This window comes from Vigna unguiculata, chromosome 5 (assembly GCF_004118075.2).
Source record: "Vigna unguiculata cultivar IT97K-499-35 chromosome 5, ASM411807v1, whole genome shotgun sequence".
Lineage (NCBI taxonomy): Eukaryota > Viridiplantae > Streptophyta > Magnoliopsida > Fabales > Fabaceae > Vigna > Vigna unguiculata.
This window is the reverse complement of record NC_040283.1, coordinates 45727460-45749095: the sequence shown is the minus strand read 5'-3', so window position 1 is coordinate 45749095 and position 21636 is coordinate 45727460. Positions and strand designations below refer to the sequence as shown.

The 21636-nt window shown below is 27.2% G+C and overlaps 3 protein-coding genes across 3 annotated transcripts; all 3 read left to right on the top strand.

Moving 5' to 3' along the window:
• Nucleotides 1-841: 841 nt before the first annotated feature.
• LOC114186171 (endo-1,3;1,4-beta-D-glucanase-like) lies at nt 842-3380 on the top strand. The gene is made up of 7 exons (XM_028074198.1): nt 842-1092; nt 1212-1233; nt 1421-1547; nt 2196-2286; nt 2388-2477; nt 2821-2921; nt 3060-3380. Exons 1-7 carry the CDS (start codon nt 945-947, stop codon nt 3204-3206), a joined length of 726 nt encoding a protein of 241 aa, XP_027929999.1. The 5' UTR covers nt 842-944; the 3' UTR covers nt 3207-3380.
• A 5593-nt stretch (nt 3381-8973) lies between these two features.
• LOC114186172 (endo-1,3;1,4-beta-D-glucanase-like) lies at nt 8974-12333 on the top strand. Its single transcript, XM_028074199.1, has 7 exons — nt 8974-9131; nt 10079-10100; nt 10373-10499; nt 11123-11213; nt 11306-11395; nt 11564-11664; nt 12027-12333. Exons 1-7 carry the CDS (start codon nt 8984-8986, stop codon nt 12171-12173), a joined length of 726 nt encoding a protein of 241 aa, XP_027930000.1. The 5' UTR covers nt 8974-8983; the 3' UTR covers nt 12174-12333.
• A 3377-nt stretch (nt 12334-15710) lies between these two features.
• LOC114186170 (beta-glucosidase 13-like) lies at nt 15711-21203 on the top strand. The gene is made up of 13 exons (XM_028074196.1): nt 15711-15923; nt 16579-16648; nt 17293-17351; nt 17501-17576; nt 17675-17752; nt 17896-17983; nt 18301-18556; nt 19274-19389; nt 19544-19761; nt 19864-19895; nt 19994-20096; nt 20716-20824; nt 20922-21203. Exons 1-13 carry the CDS (start codon nt 15756-15758, stop codon nt 21091-21093), a joined length of 1545 nt encoding a protein of 514 aa, XP_027929997.1. The 5' UTR covers nt 15711-15755; the 3' UTR covers nt 21094-21203.
• The last annotated feature ends 433 nt before the right edge of the window (nt 21204-21636 follow it).

Sequence of the window (21636 nt, the reverse complement as noted above, 5' to 3'; positions counted from 1 at the left end):
AATAATTTAGATAATAATATTTTGATCAATTTCTTTTAATCATTTTTAATTGATCATTTTCATCATTTGTACATCATATCATTTAAAAAATTCAAAATAAATAATTAAAAAAGATTAGAATAATAAATAAAAAAATAAATTAAAATATCATTATCTAAATAATTTATTAGCCACGTTTTAAATATTAAATTCTAACACTGTACACCTTCCACTCTGACTCTACCAGTCAACATTGAGTGTTACTTTCAGTGTTTATAATATTCGAAATGTGCAGAGTGTGGAACTGAAATGCCGGCAACAATCCTGCTCAAGATACAATATAATATACTAAGAAATTAATACAACTATGCATGTGTTAGACTTTTCAAACATTTTTCTTGATAAGATTATTTTCAATGTTCAAAATAACATTCCTTATTATATTTATTATTTACTTAATTTTTAATTTATTGTGATTGAAAACCGACAAAGATAACATTTTATAAATTTCTAAATAAATAAATTTTCAATAAAATAAACAAATTTCTAAGTAATTTTTTAACATAATTAAATAAAAAAATAGAAGTTTTTTAGGAGTTTTTTATAAAATACGTTATCATTATAATATCATTTCTTAAAAATGAAGTAACAATCACAACAAATATTTAAGAAACTTTTATGAGAGATGTAAGAAAAATACTTTAAACAACACTTAAACCGTGTATATATGGCTGACAGATATTATCAACATAGCATAATTTAATAGCGGCTTTTATGTTACTGCATGTTACAAACCTCAAATTTTGTTTTTTTAAGTGGTCAACACCAGTTATCCACACATAATAGTAATGAAGCAATTCAAAAGTTTGATTGTAATGACCATTGAAACCCTGCATCAGTGATGCATATAAGGTGAAAGGGAGTTAGGAATGTGAGTATAGCAGAAGGAAAAGAGAGAGACAACAATGGTGGGAGGTGAATGCATTTCAAACCATCCCATTTTCAATACTTCAAGTGGTGTTGGTTATGTTACCAACATCGCTGGTGTTAACACCTACGTCACTGGTTCTCCTCTCGCCATTCTTGCCATTGTTCTTATTTCTGATGTTTATGGTATGCTGTTCTTTCTTCCAAACATTATTACTGGGTTCTGTTCTGTTTCTTGTTATAGAATACTGAAACCACTGACTTGTTCTTCTTCTGATTCATTCCTTCTTCATTTTGTCTTGTAGGATTTAAACCGCCACTTTTAAGGTTTGTTACTTTCAACGACTATTAATTTACTGAGTTTACCTCTCTATGCTTATTCTCTGGTATGAGGCTATATATCATGTCTTCCTTTGTAAGCAAATACTATTTCTGTGGAGGCAACAAGGCATAAAATCAATTGAATTCTTAAAATAATTTAATAACAACATTTTGAATGGTTTCAACTGTTTAGGAAAATTGCAGACAAGGTTGCACACCACGGGTATTTTGTGGCTGTTCCTGACTTCTTCCATGGAGAACCCTACACTGATGGGAATGTGAGCAGGCCTTTCGATCCCTGGTTCAAAGATCATGACCCGGTTAGTTCTTAGCTTATGATAATTTTTCTTGATCGTTATCGTTAAGAAAAAAAAAAAGTTAAATGTTTTTGTCTTTCAACTTTTATTCCAAATTGGAATTAGTCTCTTTTGAATACCTTGAATCATTTTAATCCCCTATTTTTAGAAATATGTAAATTTAGTTCTTTAAATCAAATTTTTTAAATTTATTTAATGTTTTAAACGGGTTTCTCATCTAACAATTAAAAAAATAATATGTCAAATGGTATAAACAAACTAAAATACTATAATAAGATGTGTTTGAAATGTCAAATAAATTTAATGAAATTTATTTAAAAGGATTAAATTCACGAATTTCCAAAAATACAAGACTAGATCGGTTCAAGATTTCTTAATAGAATTAATTTTAATTTTCACTAAAAATGAAAAGAGAAGACCATATTAAACCTAGAAAAAAATCTAGATTCTCTATCGAATTTTTTTTATACCGTTATCTATTGAAAATTAAAGATATATTACATTGGTACTTTAACATTTTTTTGATATATTTTAAAATTTTAAAATTAATAACTACCAAAATATTTTAAAGAGAGAACAGAAAAACAATATGCGTGCACACAGAATCCAGATTTGAAAAAAGTGTTCTGACACTGGCTATTAAATGTGCAGGCAAAAGGAATTGAAACCGCAAAACCTATTATTGAAGCCTTGAAAAGAAAAGGTGCTTCTGCTGTTGGAGTTGCTGGTTTCTGTTGGGGTGGTAAGTGGCTTCCACTATATTAGTAATGTGTACTCTGCAATTTCAGGTCACCTTAAGTATAAATCTGTAATGTGTTGTTCTGTTTCTACTGTTTCTCTCAGCTAGGACCGTAACTAACCTTGGAAAAGCCAAACTTGTTAAAGCTTCTGTGCTATTACATCCATCATTTATCACTGCAGATGACATCCGTGGTATGAATTCTCATTCAGATCACAAAAACTTCAACTTTTTTGTGAATTCAACTTGTTACAGTGTATCGTAGAAATTTAAATGTGAGTCTAAATTTTATATCGAGTAAAAATGAAAAATTTGAACACTATATAAGAATCAAGTCCCTTAAAACCATTTAGATTGAGAATGGTGTCAATGTCTTATGAAATTGAATTCAGGTCTCATTGATATTTGTTCTCTCCAATAAAACCCCTCGGTAAACCTAATACTTGTAAATCTGTTTTTGTGCCGTCTTTCATTTACCATTTGTTTATGGTTGAATAAAGATACAATTCTGAAAAGCAGTTATTTGATCTTTTTCAGGCGTTGAAGTTCCGATTGCTATACTTGGAGCTGAGCATGACACTATCTCTCCTCCAAAGCTTATAAAGCAATTTCAACAAGTCTTAAATGCTAAACCAGAGGTACAATGAAACTTATAATTAACACTTTTTAGTTATCCAATATTTGTAGTTTATTTTGTATGGCCATTAATGGACATATTTAGTGAAATATCTGTGCACTTTATTAGTTGTGTACTGATTTTCCTTTGTTTTGTGCAGATTGATAGTTATGTGAAGATATTTCCTAACGTCTCACACGGTTGGACTGTGAGGTACGATCCTAATGATCCAAAAGCTGTGAAAGCTGCAGGGAAGGCTCATAAAATCATGATAAATTGGTTTGATAAACATCTTAAGAAGTACTGAGAAATGCTGTCATGTGATGTTTCATTTGTATCATTGTGTCTGGTTGGATGATGAAGAAGAGGAGCTTCTCATTCCACGTTGTGTTTATGATGAAACCAATAAATTGTATCAGGACAAATGTAAGACTGTGACAGATTTAACCATAAAAATATTTGACAGAACCCAATTTTTAAATGCCCTGTTTAAAGTTATTTCCAAATTTATTAAGGGTGTGGTATATTGTTTTAGAACAAACTAGTGTGTCTTTTACTTTTAGATAAAAATTAAAAAATAAAAAAATCACGAAGTAACACGTGCAGTCATTATTAGGGATGACAATGAGGCAGGACGGACACGAGTTTCGCTATCCCATATCCATCTCCGTAAAAAAAATTCACCTCCTCCCCATACTCAAACCCAACGGGTATCAAACTTTTGTCACATCCTCATCCCAACCGGATAACGAGTATAATCTCGTACATATACCCATTTTCTTACTACTATAATATTAATTTTAATTAATTTTTATAAAATAATAAAAAATTATAGTAAAGGAAAGATAATATTATCAAATATTCAATATTAGAAGGATGATTGTTTCTTCGATATCAAATACTTTAAAATAAATTATAATTGTTTACATTTTAAATTATAATACCAAATAAAATTTCATGAGAACCAAAACAGTTATTAAATTTGAAAATATTAATGAAACATAGTTGATAAATTTAAAAATATTTTTTTAAAAATATAAAAGAAAAACAAATATTCAAATTAAAATATATTTTAAATATTTGTTTCTTCAATCTTTTAAATTCTAATGAATCTCTTTTTTATACACTAATAAAAGTTATAATACATTATTTGATCAAAATGATACAATCATAACAAAAGTTTAAAATAAATTATAATTTTTTACATTTTAGATTATAATAGCAAATAAAATTTCATGAGAATCAACTCATTTATTAAATTTACATACATTAATGAAACCTAATTGATAAAATTTAAAAATATTTTTTAAAAAATATAAAAAGAAAACAAATATTCAAATTAAAATATATTTTAAATGTTTGTTTACTTCAATCTTTTAAATTGCAATGAATCTTTTTTATACACTAATAAAAGTTATAATACATTATTTGATCAAAATGATACAAAAAACAAATAATAATCATAATAAAAGTTTAAAATAAATTATAATTGTTTACATTTTAGATTATAATACCAAATAAAGTTTAATGAGAAACAACACATTTATTAAATTTGCAAACATTAATGAAACCTAGTTGATAAAATTTAAAAATATTTTTTAAAAAATATAAAAGGAAAACAAATATTCAAATTAAAATATATATATATATATTAAATGTTTGTTCACTTCAAGCTTTTAAATTTCAATGAATCTCTTTTTTATACACTAATAAAAGTTATAATTTATTACTTGATCAAAATGATACAAAGAACAAATAATAATCATAATAATAAAATTTTAACATACATCTTGTATCTTTTGAACTTCAATTATGTTGGATGGTGATAAAAAATATTCATGACAATTACATTAAATTTTTATATTATAGTAAATAAAATTTATTTATACAATTATAGTGAAAAAATTACAGTATGATTGATAATGAGTTAGAAAATAAAAGATAATTAGATAAACTATATCGAAATGATATTTTACATAATGAAAATAAACAACAAATAAAAATATTAAAAAATTAACAAATGTTTACAAACAATTTGAGAGACTATTGAAAGAAATGGCACAAAGAAAAACAAATGTATAATTAAGGGCATGATATGTTGAGAAATATCTTAGAGATCTAAGAAAACTTTTCAAATATCAACATATATACTAAATGGTTGAGAAATAACAAAAATTCTTTTAGCGAAACAAAAGTTCTTCAAATGAAACAAAAACTAATAATAATAAGAAAATGATTTTTTTGTATTACTTAGTAAACGAAAGGTTTGTGCTATTAAATACTTAAATTAAGAGTATTAAACATTCTCATGTGAAAAGAAAATATACAATAAATAAAAATATTAAAAAATGATAGAAATATTCAAATGTGAGACGTAAAATTTTTTTAATTGACATACATCTTTTAACATAATTACATAAAGGTTATGAGGTTATGATAAGATGGAAAATATAATTGAGTTGCGAATGAGTTTCATGACAAACCAACTAATTAGAAGAAATAAAAAATAATTATATATATATGATTACTTAATTAATTGTGAATATTTTAATAATTTAAACGGGGACGAGTATTATGGTGAAGATATGTACATCCCGATACTCATCCTCATACCCAATTGAAAAAGTCGGGGATTCTCCATACCCATACCCATGCCCACAGTTAATGCGAGAATTTTCCGTCAAAATGGGACGGGTTCGGGCAATACCCACGGAAACTGTGTTAATTATTTAGACTGTGTTAATAAAAAATATCAAATTGAACAAAATTAACGAAAATTGAAACCTGATTAAAAAAACAATATTAAAATTAGAATAACAAAAACTGAACGACCATAAGGACTAAAAGTATATTTTAACCTAAATATTAACTCATTTAACCTCAACAAATTTTCAATCCTAAAATGTTACAGGAATGAAAACCATAACAATGTTGGTTGAAATACAACAATTTTGTGTGCGTTTGGTTTTCAATTTGCAAGCTTATACTCAAATTTATTTTGTATTAAAAGGTACAAATGGTCTTGGGCAAATTTTTGTTCTGATTCATTGAACTTCAAACATAACATAGATCGCTTTCAAAGCAAAATTATAAAATTTTTCCATTAATAAAATTTTCAATTTTATTCAAGTGATGTTAATTTTTCTAACTACAATCGAATCACGCTCGTTACCATATTCATTCCTTTCGTAAACCCCAAAGACCCATGAGAATTGTATGCTTTTAAAGTTTTGATAAAATGAAAGAAAGCAAATAGATTTGATGGAGCCGTAGATTACAAATAGATTTACCTTATAATCTCCAAATCAACAAATAGAAATTTCAGAAAACTTTAGGAAGTAAAAGAAGCTTCGTGATAACATACATTTACCAAATATTTGTGCACGTTTTTAAATCTTTGTTGTCCATGGCGTCTTTCATTCAGACTCTAGGTGCTACATAGGACAAAGGCTAAGCAACATAATAGGAAGTAATAAAAAATATATATTAAATAGGAATCAAATTTAGACACCAAAACAAATAGTTATTATATTGATTATGTTAGACTCCGTTTTATAAATTAAAAACTATTTTCATTCAAAATATTCTTTATTACTAATAAAAAGTTATAATTAATTTGTAAATTAAAATTTAAATTAATTTTTAATATTAGTTACAAAAAATTTAAGTACTTATTTTTTTTATCGGTTTTAGCTATTTAGTTATAATTGTTTACATTTTAGATTAAAATAGCAAATAAAATTTTATGAGAATTAAAATATTTATTAAATTTGCAAATATGAAACCTAGTTGATAAAATTTAAAATTATTTTTAAAAAAATTATAAAAGGAAAAAAAATATTCATATTAAAATATATTTTAAATGTTTGTTTACTTCAATTTTTTAAATTCTAATGAATCTCTTTATAATACATCACTTGATCAAAATGACGCAAAAAATAAATAAGAAATATAATAATAAAACTTTAACATAGATATTGTATCTTCTCAACTCCGATATATGTTGGATGGTGATAAAAAAAATCATGATAGTTACATTAAATTTTTATATTGTAGTAAATAAAAGTTATTTATACAATTATACTGAAAAACTACAATATGATTGATAATGAGTTAGAAAATATAAAATAATTAGATAAAATATATCAAAATAGTATTCTACATGATGAAAATAAACAATAAATAAAAATATTAAAAAATTAACAAATGTGTGTCTTATAAACAATTAGAGAGACTATTGAAAGAAATCGCAGAAAATAAAAATAAATGTATAATTAAGGGAAGTAAGGACATGATAAAATGAAAGATACCTTAGAGATATAAGAAATGTAACATCCCATTTAATAATTTTTCATGCTATCAAATAAAACATTATATTATGATTAAGCATAGCAGATAGTAGAAATAACAGTTATATACACATAAGTATATACTACTGGTACAGTCATTCAAAATTTGTCATAAAAAAAATCCTAGAAGGCAAGAGTAGATGTATAAAATGCCTAAACTACTCATCAAGTTAAACTTCACAAAATTTGGCCCAAAACTACCACAGTAGTGAGTAAGGATCAATTCCTGCTCAGAAGGGGGGGCATCATCATTTGGATTCGGCTATGCTCACACCAACCGTAGGTGATCATTGCAAAGGAGAACACACAAGGACAAACAAACATAAACAAAAGGGTGAGCTAACTGAAATAAGAGAAAATAATACAATTCACAACATAACATCATTCATAACACATAGTTCAATAGTATAAATTCTAGACTCGATATCCGGATTGTGTAAGCGACATTGGAGCTCTTGGTAGCTTGCACCTGTAACGGTTCCCAGACTCTGCAGAGTCTGGATACAAGGAGTTATCACCCGACCGTTTCCAGGGTAAGTCCCCTTCGCGTCTAGGATTGGATCAAGTCCAAAGACTAGGACCTCCTGCTACTCCTCACGACATAATCCATTCTACTTTATCTAAGCGTGAATGATTATTGGAGTTTCAGGATACCAACCAATATGGATTTCACACGTCCTTACACACACTAACAAGTTCACATGAATTTCCCTTGAAATTCTATTCTAGCCACCACTCTGTATAACTCATATTCATCCAATTTCATCACACAATACATTAATAATTGACAATTCAAGCATATAAGAACTTCTTTGCACAAAACCACATTAGAACATATCATTTTACTCTCTAAAACAGAAGCTGAGGTGCCCCACTATAGTGACTCTCGCTTAAGCTAGACATTCTAGCCCAGGCAAGAAGTCATCCCGCTTAGGCGAGTCGGTCTCGCCTAGGCGAGGCTCGAACAGTGGCAAAGGTTCAAAAACTGAGTGAACTCTCGCATTGAACCAAATTGAATCTCTTTAGATAATTGGGATACTAAATTAAACAAACCAAAATATATGGGTACCAAATTGAACTTAACCAAAAAGTGGGATACCAAATCAGTAATTATACCTATAATATACTGAGGAAATTAATACTACTATGCATGTCTTAGACTTTTCAAACATTGTTCTTGATAAGATTATTTCAATGTTCAAAATAACATTAATTATTATATTTATTATTTACTTAATTTTTAATTTATTGTGATTGAAAACCGACAAAGATAACATTTTATAAATTTATAAATAAAAAAAATTTCAACAAAATAAACAAATGTCTAAATAATTTTTTAACGTAATTAAATAAAAAAAATTGAAGTTTTTTAGTATTTGTTAAAATACGTTATCATTATAATATCATTTCTTAAAAATGAAGTAACAGTCACAATAAATATTTAAGAAACTTTTATGAGAGATGTAAGAAAAATACTTTAAACAACACTTAAACCGTGTATATATGGTTGACAGATATTATCAACATAGCACAATTTAGTAACGGCTTTTATGTTACTGCATGTTACAAACCTCAAATTTTGTTTTTTTAAGTGGTCAACACCAGTTATCCACATAATAGTAATGAAGCAATTCAAAAGTTTGATTGTAATGACCATTGAAACCCTGCATCAGTGATGCATATAAGGTGAAATGGAGTTAGGAATGTGAGTATAGCAGAAAAGAGAGAGACAACAATGGTGGGAAGTGAATGCATTTCAAACCATCCCATTCTCAATGTCTCAGGTGGTGTTGGTTATGTTACCGATATCGCTGGTGTTAACACCTATGTCACTGGTTCTCGTCTCGCCATTCTTGCCATTGTTTTTATTTCTGATATTTATGGTATGCTATTCTTTCTTCCAAACATATCACCAAACATTATTACTGGCTTCTGTTTCTTGTTTTGTTGTTTTTTTTGTCAAAAATGTGTATACTTATATAATAGAGTATTTGAGATACTCTAACCTTTATATACACATACTTACAAGATTACCAAAATACATATGAAATGTAAATGAAAGACCTTAAAGTTTGTATTTAACCAATAAGTCTACAAAACTATCCCAAACTATAGTATATAATTAGACAATCTACCAAGAGGAGAATACAACACATTGAACAACTAAGATACTAGAGCAGAACATAAATTCTCCAGTAAAAGTTCACTTCACAAAATCTGCCTCCGCATACATGCCTATATAGAGCTATCAATCTTTTTAAACACCTACAACAACTTCCTTAATGACTTTGGCATGAATATGTTGCGTCCATGAAAAGTATCTATATGCGATTCTTCCTTAGTAGAAACTGAACACTACATCTGCAACACAAAAAAAAAACACTCTAGACCATAAAGTCTAGGTAATAAAACATAGATATCCCTTTACAAATATCATATTGTTCTTCCTAACTCACGAATGCTCTATTCCTCTCGCATGCTACACCTTTTAATATAAAACCTTCCTGTGGTAAAAATCTCTCAAGACTAAGTACATTCCTACTTCCAAAGATTCCAACCTCTGAAACCAGTGACTTGTTCTTCTTCTGATTCATTCCTTCATTGGTTTACAAATAGAAATAATGTTTCTATTTGTAACGTAACTGAGTTCTGTTTCTTGCTAAGAGTAGAAGATGACGATGCTTTAATTTTTGTGTTTAATTAATTCAGTTTAGTCTAGCTTTTTCCATGACATTGTTAATTCCTTGTTTGGGTGTATCTATTTGTTTGCCTCTGCCGACAGTTATATTATCTTTAACTAATTTCTTCACATGTTCATTTTGTCTTGTAGGATTTAAACCGCCACTTTTAAGGTATGTTACTTTCAACGACTATTAATTTACTGAGTTTACCTCTCTATGCTTATTCTCTGGTATGAGGCTATATATCATGTCTTCCTTTGTAAGCAAATACTATTTCTATGGAGGCAACAGGGCATAAAATCAATTGAATTCTTAAAATAGTTTAATAACAAACATTTTTTGGGTAAATTAATGTACATTATGGTTTGAGTAAATTAAATTACAAAAGATACTTCTGAAGTATTTTTACATGATGAAACTATTTGAATTGTTATGTTGCATAGGAAAGTTGCAGACAAGGTTGCACAACATGGGTATTTTGTGGCGGTTCCTGACTTCTTCCATGGAGAACCCTACAATGATGGGAATGTGAGCAGGCCTTTCGATCCCTGGTTCAAAGATCATGACTCGGTTAGTTCTTAGTTTATGATAATTGTTTCTTCATCAAGTTAAATATTTTTATTCATTCAACTTTTATTAAAAATTAGAATTAGTCTTTTTTGAAAATTTTAAACCATTTCAGTCTCTTATATTTAAAAATATATAAATTTAGTTTTTTAAATCAATATTTTTTAAATTTATTTGATGTTTTAAACGCATTTTTCATCTAATATTGAAGAAAAAAAATGTCAAATAGTGTAAACAAACTAAAATACTATAATGAAATGTGTTTGAAATATCAAATAAACATAAAAGAAATTTATTTGAAAGGACTAAATCCACGAGTTTACAGAATTGTAAGACTATATCGATTTCAAGGTTTTTTAGAAAGACTAATTTCAATTTTCATTAAAAGTTGAAGGACAAAAAATATTAAACCTTAAAAAAATAATTCAGATTCTTTATTAGATTTTTTGACAGAGTGATCTATTGAAAATTAAAAATATATTACATTGCTACTTTAATTTTTTTTTTAATATATTTTAAAATTAGTAACTACCAAAATATTTTAAAGAGAGAACAGAAAAAAATATGCGTGCACACAGAATCCAGATTTGAAAGAAATGTTCTGACCCTGGCTATTAAATGTGCAGGCAAAAGGTATTGAAACTGCAAAACCTATTATTGAAGCCTTGAAAAGAAAAGGTGCTTCTGCTGTTGGAGTTGCTGGTTTCTGTTGGGGTGGTAAGTGGCTTCCACTATATTAGTAATGTGTACTCTGCAATTTCAGGTCACCTTAAGTATAAATCTGTAATGTGTTTTTCTGATTCTATCAGCTAGGACTTTAACTGACCTTGGAAAAGCCAAACTTGTTCAAGCTTCTGTGATATTACATCCATCATTTTTGACTGTGGATGACATCCGTGGTATGAATTCTCATTCAGATCACAATAACTTCAACTTTTTTGTGAATTCAACTTGTTATAGTGCTTCTATTTTCTTGTAAATCTCTTTTTGTGCCGTCTTTCATTTACCATTTGTTTATGGTTGAATAAAGATAGAATTCTGAAAAGCAGTTATTTGATATTTTTCAGGCGTTGAAGTTCCAATTGCTATACTTGGAGCTGAGCATGACACTATCTCTCCTCCAAAGCTTATAAATCAATTTCAACAAGTCTTAAATGCTAAACCAGAGGTACAATGAAACTTATAATGGGTTTTAAGCCTAATACAAAATCGACTTGTATTATCTTATCTTTAGTTGATGTGAAATTTTCAATACACCTCCTGATACTAGGATAGGTTTTAATATGGTTCTGATATTATGTTAGAAGTTTTAAGCCTAACTTAACCTTACAAAATTCACTTGTAAGGTGAGGTTTGCACTTCACTTATATATTTTAAAATTATATTTTATCTCTAGTCAATGTTGATTTCCAACAACTTTTAGTTATCCAATATTTGTAGTTTATTTTGTATGGCCATTAATGGACATATTCAGTGAAATATCTGTGCACTTTATGAGTTGTGTGCTGATTTTTGTTTTGTTTTGTGCAGATTGATAGTTATGTGAAGATATTTCCTAACGTCTCACACGGTTGGACTGTGAGGTACGATCCTAATGATCCAAAAGCTGTGGAGGCTGCAGGGGAGGCCCATCAAACCATGATAAATTGGTTTGATAAACATCTTAAGAAGAACTGAGAAATGTTGTCATGTGATGTTTCATCATTGTGTCTGGTTGGATGATGAAGAAGAGGAGCTTCTCATGCCATGTTGTGTTTATGATGAAACAAATAAATTGTATCAGGACAAATGTAAGAGTGTCACAGATTTAATAACCATTAAAATATTTGACAGAACCCACTTTTTAAATGCCCAATTTAAAGTTTATTTCCAAATTTATTAAGGGTGTGGTATATTGTTTTAGATCTAACTAGTGTATATCTTTTACTTTTTTTTAATTAATAAAAGTAAAAAATATTATTTTATACATCAAATATTTTGATTATTCGTAAGAATATTGAATAGGCTGTCTTTTTAACATATATGTTATTTTTTTATTAAAATGATTTTATCAAATTGATAAAGAAATATATAAATATTAGTATGAGAGAGTATTTTGATATGTATATATATTAAGTCTGATTTCTCTGCTGAATTTATTTAATATTTTAGAAACTATTTGAAGATACAGTTAAAATAAATAAAGAATATGCATATATGTGATTGTTTTGAATGAATTATAAATAATTTAATATTGTGATTATTTTTTATTAGTGTTTAATGCAAACTTTTGTATAAATGAATTTGTTTCTTATTCCCTTTAATGTACTGAATGAGTTTTGATATGTATATTTATTACTCTGTGCATTGTGATTTTTGTATTTTATACTAATTATGGCTTTAAAATGTACTTATTACTAAATGGAAAAGTTAAATCTAACAATAAAATGTTTATGTATAATTTATATTTTACAAATTATTTATGAAGACAATGTCATTGTAAGTTGGTTAAATCTATCAGAAATTTGTTTGACGTCAGACTATCCGGAGTATTTAAAAAACTTTAAATTAAGTATGAATAACTTTATATGCAAAAAAAAAAAAACTAACATAGTAAAAATACTGCAAAGTTAAACAGCTCAAACAAAGTATAAAAAACTTTAATATCAAAGTCTTACCTATTCATTTAGTTGAAGACAGAAAACATATTGTGGTTCTTTTTCTTCAAGAAAAGTTGAAATAAAAAATATTACCACATTGCACCTAATATTTTTTTTGACAAAAAAATAAATAGTGTCCAAATGTCATACAAAACAGGAACCACAAAGAAGTAAAAAACTTTAGGAAGTAAAAGAAGCTTCGTGATAACATACATTTACCAAATATTTGTGCACACTTTAAATCTCTGTTGATCTATATTTTCTAATATCGATTTATATTACTTATCATATGATATCATCTCAAAATTATGTTTAGAAGGTCGACATCTCCTCAATCAACATTATATTATATATGTCGGCCGTGAGAGTAAAGGCAAAATTTGACTAATTAAAAATACTTAAGATTATATTACAAGACTAATTAACAAGTTCATGATTTGACTATTAAAGTGTCTTTTACAATATTTGTTTAGCAAAGTTTTGAAGGGTAGAGAACTTATTGTAAAATCTTTGTAGGATACTTTCACTCCTGCAAGAATATTCTTCGATTAAATCAAATCTTCTCATCTATGTAATGTAAATAAGAAAAATTTAACAAAATTCGATTGCAGGATTATGGAAAGTAATTCCGATGAAATATCCATGGCAAGTCAAACTTCTTGAGTAAGTCTTATCAAATAATGGTGGTCTTTTTCGCGCTTAATTATTCTAACTCCTTTGCAAGCAACCTATGATGCACAGATACGATATGTGTATCGGATACGATACGTATCCGATACGTCGATACGTTTATTTTCAAAATAATAGGATACGATATGTGATAGATATGTGATATATGAATATTGAAAAATGTACAATAATTCTTACAAATGTAATAAATATATGATTGGTAATGTGTGAATCCAAAATTTCTAATTAGAAACCAATTATTTTAGTAACCAAAACTTGGTAGCTAATGTTAGTGAACAATTTAAAAACCAATTCATAATTGAAATTATTTTAATTATCAATTTAAAAACTAATTATAATTTTTTGGAACTATTTTAGTTGTCAATTTGGTTACTATATAATGACTAATTATTTTTTGTCACTAAAATTATTCACTATTCAAAAAATTTATTGTAGTGTATTACGACTTTATAAAGTAAATACTTCATTAATAAGTATTATTAAAATATCTTAAAGTATCGGATAAGGATACGTGACCCAAGTTGAAGTATTACGTATCGGTGCATCATAGCAAGCAACTAATCATTTATTGGTTTAAAAAAATTTCTCCTCTCGTCATAAATACGAAGATTTTGCTTATAATTCTTAATTAAAAAATTGTCTCGTCTTCAATATTTTGTATCTTTACTGTTTACTAAGATTATTTAAGTGATAAATTGTAATTAAATGACACTTCAATTATTGAGTACAATTTTTTTTATTTTATTTTAAGGGTAGCAAAACACGACACTTCAATGTAATTGAAATTTTTAATTCATTAACTCATCTTGACTCGTCGTCTCCCATGGACAAGTGCATGCATTGGTCAATAACTTTTGATGTATATAATATGTGTAAAAAGTGAAAATGGTTTATTATAATTAAAATAAATAGAACTATAATCTTTTGGATTGTGACCTTATATTTTAATTATATAATCGTATAAAGTTTTACGATATTAATGCAATAAAAAAATGTAAAATGTTAGAGTTATTTTTGTTAACAGGCTATTTGATAGTTTTTTTTTATGAATATATTGAGAGATTTGATATCAATAAATGATAAACAAGTTTATATAAATAATCGAGATATCATTTTAGAAAAACAAAATTAAGAAAATGAGTTTATATTATGATTTATCTTATTCACTTTTATTTAATGTGTGACTTCCAATTCATATTAAATTCCAAACCATATATATTCTTCAAGTATGAATTTCTAGAACACTCATGTCAAGCACAAATATCTTAACCATACATGACACAATGAACCCTTAAACCTTAGAATTATTTACCTATTTTATCTCATACCCGTTCGAGTCATAACTAAGATGAAATATTGACTCGCATACTTAGTTTTTTCCCATAACAGATATTGGAGAAATTTGACACTAATAAAATGCATATAACATAATACGACACAATTCTTAACCTAAAATTACAAAATTATATTATTGATCTTCTACTTATTTATTATTGAATATTTTTTTAAAGTTATACCAAAATATATATATATATATATATCACATTAATTAATTTGAGTATATTAATGGATATAAATTTCATTTTATACGTAAATCTTATAGATTTAAATTTAAAAACGTCCACTTATATAGTAGTGTAACTTGAAGTTATCTATAGTTGATATAAAATTTAATTAAGAACAGTTAAATACATTCAAAGTAGAACACTGGTTCAACGGCAAAGCAAACACATGGCAAGAGTAATAAAGAAATAGAAACGGTGGTGTTTTTCTTGCTTGTGTTTATCTCACGAGACGGCGAAAACGACAGGAGAAACAGAATCATGTTTGAAAATATAATACGCGGTTTTCCAAATCCGGCCATGCCTGCAGTGCAGTCTATATATTCGTGCATTAAACAGAATCATCACTTCATTCTTTTTCTCCTGACATGGCATACAATGCGTTTTTTCTCACCGTTGTTGCTATCGTTACAACATTAGCATCGGTTACTCTTGCTCAACCTGTTCCTGTTGCACCTATTCTCGATGTTTCTTCTCTCAACCGAACCAGTTTTCCACCAGGATTCGTTTTCGGGACAGCTTCCGCCGCTTACCAGGTACATTACATTTGAAAATTTCTTTTATTATCATTTGAAATTATCACGTCGACAAGAGATAAGGTCAATTCACAATATATAAGTGAAGTGTAATCTTTCCTTTACAAGCCGGTTTTGTGAAGTTGAATTAGACTTAAAATCCATTTTTAATATGATATTAGAGTCCGATTAGAACCTATTCTAGTAAAATTTCTTGGATATATTGTGAGTTCATGTTTTCATATATAGTGTGTATTCGGATCTTGGTTTGTAATTGGTATGTTTTTTACGACAAATTCTCGTTAAAATCTCTCAAATAACAATACAAGTAATAAGAGTTACTGATGCAAAACTCACGATGAACCTGCTACTAATTTTCACATCTTGTGCTTGAATCTGCAAGAGAAGTAATTTTTTAGTTGTTTCTACATCTTGTTTCTGTTGGACTTATATAATTTACGATATAATTAGTAGAGGTAATTCTTGTGTAATCTTAAACTTAAACTCATTATTAATAATTAAAAGAAAAAAAGTAACCAGAAAAAGATGTGAGCTATTTTCCTGTTGTTACAAAAATGTTCACTTATTTAGTTTTTAATATTTTAATCAAATTCAATGTGTAGTGAAAGCAATTTGTTAATAGATTTTTTGTTTTGGAATGCATGAATATATATAGTATGAAGGTGCGGCGAAGGAAGGTGGCAAAGGACCCAGTGTATGGGATACTTTTACCCATAAACATCCAGGTTTTTTTTTTGGTCTATTTTTCTAGTAAAACTGATTTTTTTCCTATTTTAATTTTTTTTCTCTATTCTTGATCTATATTTGGTTTAAATAAGTTTTTTTTTTTTTTATAATTGTTTAAGAGAAAAAATTATTTCCATTTAGGATGAGATGTTTATAATTAATTTATAAATTAGAATCTAAATTAATCTCTAGTATTAACTATCAAGATTTTAGTTAACAAGAAAATAGTATTTAAATTAGTCTTTAATTTAAAATTAAAAGATAATTTAAAATTAATAATAACAAGTAGACACAACTTTGATAATTAATTTTATAAGTTTAATTCATAAACTAATTATAATTTTTTGTTCACGATAAAAGTTATTTTAAAAATTAATAAGTTTTAGTGTATAAAATGGTCTTTAACTTAGTCAATACAGTGACTAAGTATTATGATTAAAAACAATTGCAAGGAAACCAAAAACTTGATTCTGATTTTTTTTTTGTATTTTTTAAATACTTTTCTAATTAAAATATGATTCATAATAATTGTAGTTAGTATATAAAAAATAAAGTAATATTTGTTTCGTTATTTTTTTCAAACCCACTATATATATTTTAAGCATCATGGAATTAATTGAATAATAAATGTGGAATTCTGCAGAACTGATACAAGATAGAAGCAATGGAGATGTTGCCGATGATCAATATCACCGCTATAAGGTAAAATTCAAATTTCAGACAATCTAAAAGGTCAAACATATGACATTGTGATAAAACTATTAATGGAATGAAGTATTATATAATATAGTTTTTAAGTTACATTTTTTTTATATATTTAATTACCCTTACGATTTGTTATACTTTATTAGGAAGACGTTGAAATCATGAAATACATGAACTTGGATGCATACAGATTCTCTATTTCTTGGCCAAGAATTCTTCCAAGTAAGTTAAACATTGATGATTGTTTAATTATTATCCCTTAATTATTTTTAGCGTTATGTTTAGTGTTAACCATTTTAAATGTTCTCATAAATATTCAGAAGGAAAGCTTAGTGGAGGAATAAACGAAGAAGGAGTCAAATATTATAACAACCTCATCAACGAACTGTTAGCTAAAGGTAAAAAATCCATATGTACTGTGTTTTCTTATAATATTGTTTTAATCAATTTGTATTTTAATATTTTCTTCAAGTAAGTGAACAATCACAATCACATAATTAATTTAATATTAATATTTGTAAATAATTAATTAATATTACAGGTATTGAACCATTTGTCACCCTCTTCCATTGGGATCTTCCCCAGACTTTAGAAGACGAGTACGGTGGCTTCCTAAGTCCACGCATTATGTAAGTCATACAAAATTTAATAATTATTAATCCAATTATTGCTATTATTATATTTACATATATGACTACATGATGTGTATGTGGATTTTCTTATAGAATCAATTATTCCATCTATTCTAAATAATTTTTCTTTTAATATGCTATTTTAAAAATGATTTTATTAAAAATTACCTTACTTTTATTTGTTTATGAATAAATATCTATTGGATAGATATCAGTTTATTAATGATAGTTATTATATATGTAATTTTTTCTTTCACTCTTTTTCCACTATTTCTCAATACAAACATGCAACATAATATACGATTATTTTTCAGAAATGACTTCGAAGATTTCGCAGAAGTTTGCTTTAAAGAGTTTGGAGACAGAGTGAAATATTGGATCACTATAAATGAACCATGGACTTATAGTACATTCGGCTATGCAACTGGACTGATGCCACCAAATCGATGTTCTAAATGGTTAGATCCAAAATGTGTTCATGGTGATTCTGGAAAAGAACCTTATTTAGTTTCACATCACCTTCTCCTTGCTCATGCAGCCACTGTCAAAGTATACAGAAAAAAATATCAGGTTCATCACACAACTTTCACAATAACTGTTACATTTATTTTTAAGATTTACTCATAGTTCCAAATAGTGATAACAACAGGATGGTAGATACGGATATTAGCTCTCTCATACTCTATCCTGGATAAATATTCATTATGTACCCCTATCCATATCCGTACGGGTATCCATGCGAATACCCGTATATTTTTCTAATATCCATAGATATTCATGGGTACCTGCAGGTATTTACAAAAGAAAATTTTAATATTTAAAAATATATTTTAATTATAAATTCAAATAAAAATAGAATGAATAATATTTATAAATTTCAAAAAAAGTGCAAATAACTCATTTAAGTAGTGCTGGATGACAATTTACAAAGAAACGAAGATTTTTTAAAATCAATTGATAAAAAATAACCCATTCAATTTCTATGTATTAATGTTTTAATCATTTTTTTAGTTTTTTTTTTAATTTAAATTAAATTATAGCAGGTACATGTATTCACGGGTACGGATACTATAATACCCGTACTCACTCCGTTAACATACGGGTATAAAAAAAATACTCGTACCCGTTATCCATTTACAATATTCATTTCTTATCCGTTGCGGATTTTATTCGTAAATACTTGCGGATTTAGATTTTTTCTACATCCCTAATTTCAGTGGAAAAATAAACAAAGCACTTTATTTATCTCTACTATTATTACTAACACCGTGAAAACTCTTTACACAGGTATATCAAAAAGGAGTGATAGGCATAACCCTTGTGTCTAATTGGTTTGAACCATTGTCTGATACCAAATTAGATAAAACTGCTTCTGAGCGAGCTCTAGATTTCATGTTGGGATGGTGAGTACATAATTTCATCTAAAAGTTCCAATTTTGAATTCTTATTTGCTTTGTAATGTATACTTGTAATAATGGTCACAAACATAAATCACTTAACTCATTAACAACAGCAAAAATCTCAAATTGAATAGTTCCATTTGTACAATTTTCTTAGGTTTGTGGGACCATTAACATCAGGAAAATATCCACAAAGCATGCGTTCTCTTGTCGGTAATCGATTACCACAATTCTCCCAACAACAAACGAAACTCGTGAATGGTTCATTTGATTTTATTGGATTAAACTATTACACCTCTAATTATGCTACACATGCACCTAAGTTAGGTAATGTCAAACCTAATTACAACACAGATGCCAATACCAATCTTACAAGTAAGATTTTTGTTTTATCTATTATTTCTGTACATTGATATCTATATTTTACACACACGGGTGTGTTTTGATTTTGATGATATATTTGTTTTTTGGGAGTAGCTGAACGGAACGGGATTCCAATAGGTCCAACGGTACGTGTCCATTGCCATGTTAAATTACTTAGCTACATGTGATTAACTTATTTTATTATATTAATTATATATGTAACTTTTATTTATTGTATTTGTAGGCTGCTTCAAGCTGGTTGTATGTGTATCCCAAAGGCATTAGAGAATTATTGTTGTACATTAAACAAAAGTACAACAATCCATTAATTTACATAACTGAAAATGGTAATTGCATTAAATTTATATTTATTTTTTTACTGTCAATTTTATGAGATTGAAATAAGTTTAAAATATGATTATGGGATAAAAATAGATAAGATGAATAATGAATAATAGATAAATATAATGACTTATATATTTATTATTTTAAGTTTTTAAGTTATAAATGATGTTAATCATTTACATAGATTTGACTTGTATTTTAGGTTTTAATGAGGATGTTTATGATTCATTGATACCAAATTGGTATTTTAAATTTCTTTGAAGAACCTAATGTAAAATAAATCTATACACTATATTAAAGAATTGTAAGTGGTAATTTTAACGTTTACGTTTGATGCTCTATGGTCAGACGTAAATTTATGTCTGACATAGGCCGTCAGACATAAATTTACGTGAGACTGCAGTCAGAAGTCAACTGGTGATATTTATGTTTTGATTCTAATGCATCAGACGTAAAAATTTAATCATTTATTTAAAATTTGTTACCAGTCATTTTTAATGTCTGATTCTTTTGCATGAGACGTAAAATCATAGACGTTAATTGTCTATTTTATGTTATCGATATGATTTTTTTTTTCTTTTACTTACACGTTATGTTATGTATAACACTTTTTATACGTAGGTGTTGATGAGTTCAATGATCCAACGCTATCATTGGAAGAGTCTCTTCTAGATACTTTGAGGATAGACTATCACTATCGTCATTTATTTTATCTTCTTTCAGCGATTAGGTAATTGCTTCTTTTTCTTCGTTCCTTTTTCTTTTTAATATTTGAAAAGTATTTTAGTTATAAATCTTATTTTATTTTATTTTATTTGCATTACAAGGGACGGCGTGAATATAAAAGGATATTTTGCATGGTCATTACTCGACAACTTTGAATGGAACAGTGGTTATACTTTGAGATTTGGAATCAACTTTGTGGATTACAAGAATGGCTTGAAGCGATATCAAAAACTCTCGGCAAAATGGTTCAAGAATTTTCTAGAAAAATATTAGAATTTATGTGCCTTACACTTCCAACTAAATGATGTAATGAAGTACAACTTATTATAGCTTTGCACTTTTCCAAATCAAAAATTACAACTCTTTAATTATTTTCCTTTCTATCTTTCTGGTATTTGAGATGAAGATGGAAAGGGATGAAAAATGCGAAGAGAGTGGAAAGTGAAGTTTTTTAAATAGAGAGAAAGTGAATAAAATATAAATAAAATGAGAAAAAAAGTTGCAAAATACTGAATTAATGTGGTAAAAGAAGAATAAAGTAAGTTATAAAAATACCCTTAATTTGATTTTAACAAAAATTAATTAATTACAAAGTAATTAATTTATAAAATTGAAAATAACATTTAAATTTCTTTTATTTGATAACATTTAAATTAATAGATTTGAACAATATTTAATTTTTTTTAACATAATGTTATGTTTCCAACTTGTTAATATCCATTTTGCGAGGAAAAAAAAACTAGTATCAACTAGAGTCATTACAAATTTGATGACCAGCTTAAATCATGAACGAAATACAGTAATTTCTACCTTCTT

Excerpts from the sequence above, each read along its gene's own strand:
- LOC114186170 (XM_028074196.1), top strand. The coding sequence starts at position 15,756 with ATGGCATACAATGCGTTTTTTCTCACCGTTGTTGCTATCGTTACAACA. Across the intron at positions 17,753-17,895 it reads CAACGAACTGTTAGCTAAAG|GTATTGAACCATTTGTCACC; the intron begins GTAAAAAATCCA and ends TTAATATTACAG. Across the intron at positions 19,762-19,863 it reads TGCCAATACCAATCTTACAA|CTGAACGGAACGGGATTCCA; the intron begins GTAAGATTTTTG and ends TTTTGGGAGTAG.
- LOC114186172 (XM_028074199.1), top strand. The coding sequence starts at position 8,984 with ATGGTGGGAAGTGAATGCATTTCAAACCATCCCATTCTCAATGTCTCA. Across the intron at positions 10,500-11,122 it reads GGTTCAAAGATCATGACTCG|GCAAAAGGTATTGAAACTGC; the intron begins GTTAGTTCTTAG and ends TTAAATGTGCAG. Across the intron at positions 11,214-11,305 it reads TGCTGGTTTCTGTTGGGGTG|CTAGGACTTTAACTGACCTT; the intron begins GTAAGTGGCTTC and ends TGATTCTATCAG.
- LOC114186171 (XM_028074198.1), top strand. The coding sequence starts at position 945 with ATGGTGGGAGGTGAATGCATTTCAAACCATCCCATTTTCAATACTTCA. Across the intron at positions 2,478-2,820 it reads CACTGCAGATGACATCCGTG|GCGTTGAAGTTCCGATTGCT; the intron begins GTATGAATTCTC and ends GATCTTTTTCAG. Across the intron at positions 2,922-3,059 it reads TCTTAAATGCTAAACCAGAG|ATTGATAGTTATGTGAAGAT; the intron begins GTACAATGAAAC and ends TGTTTTGTGCAG.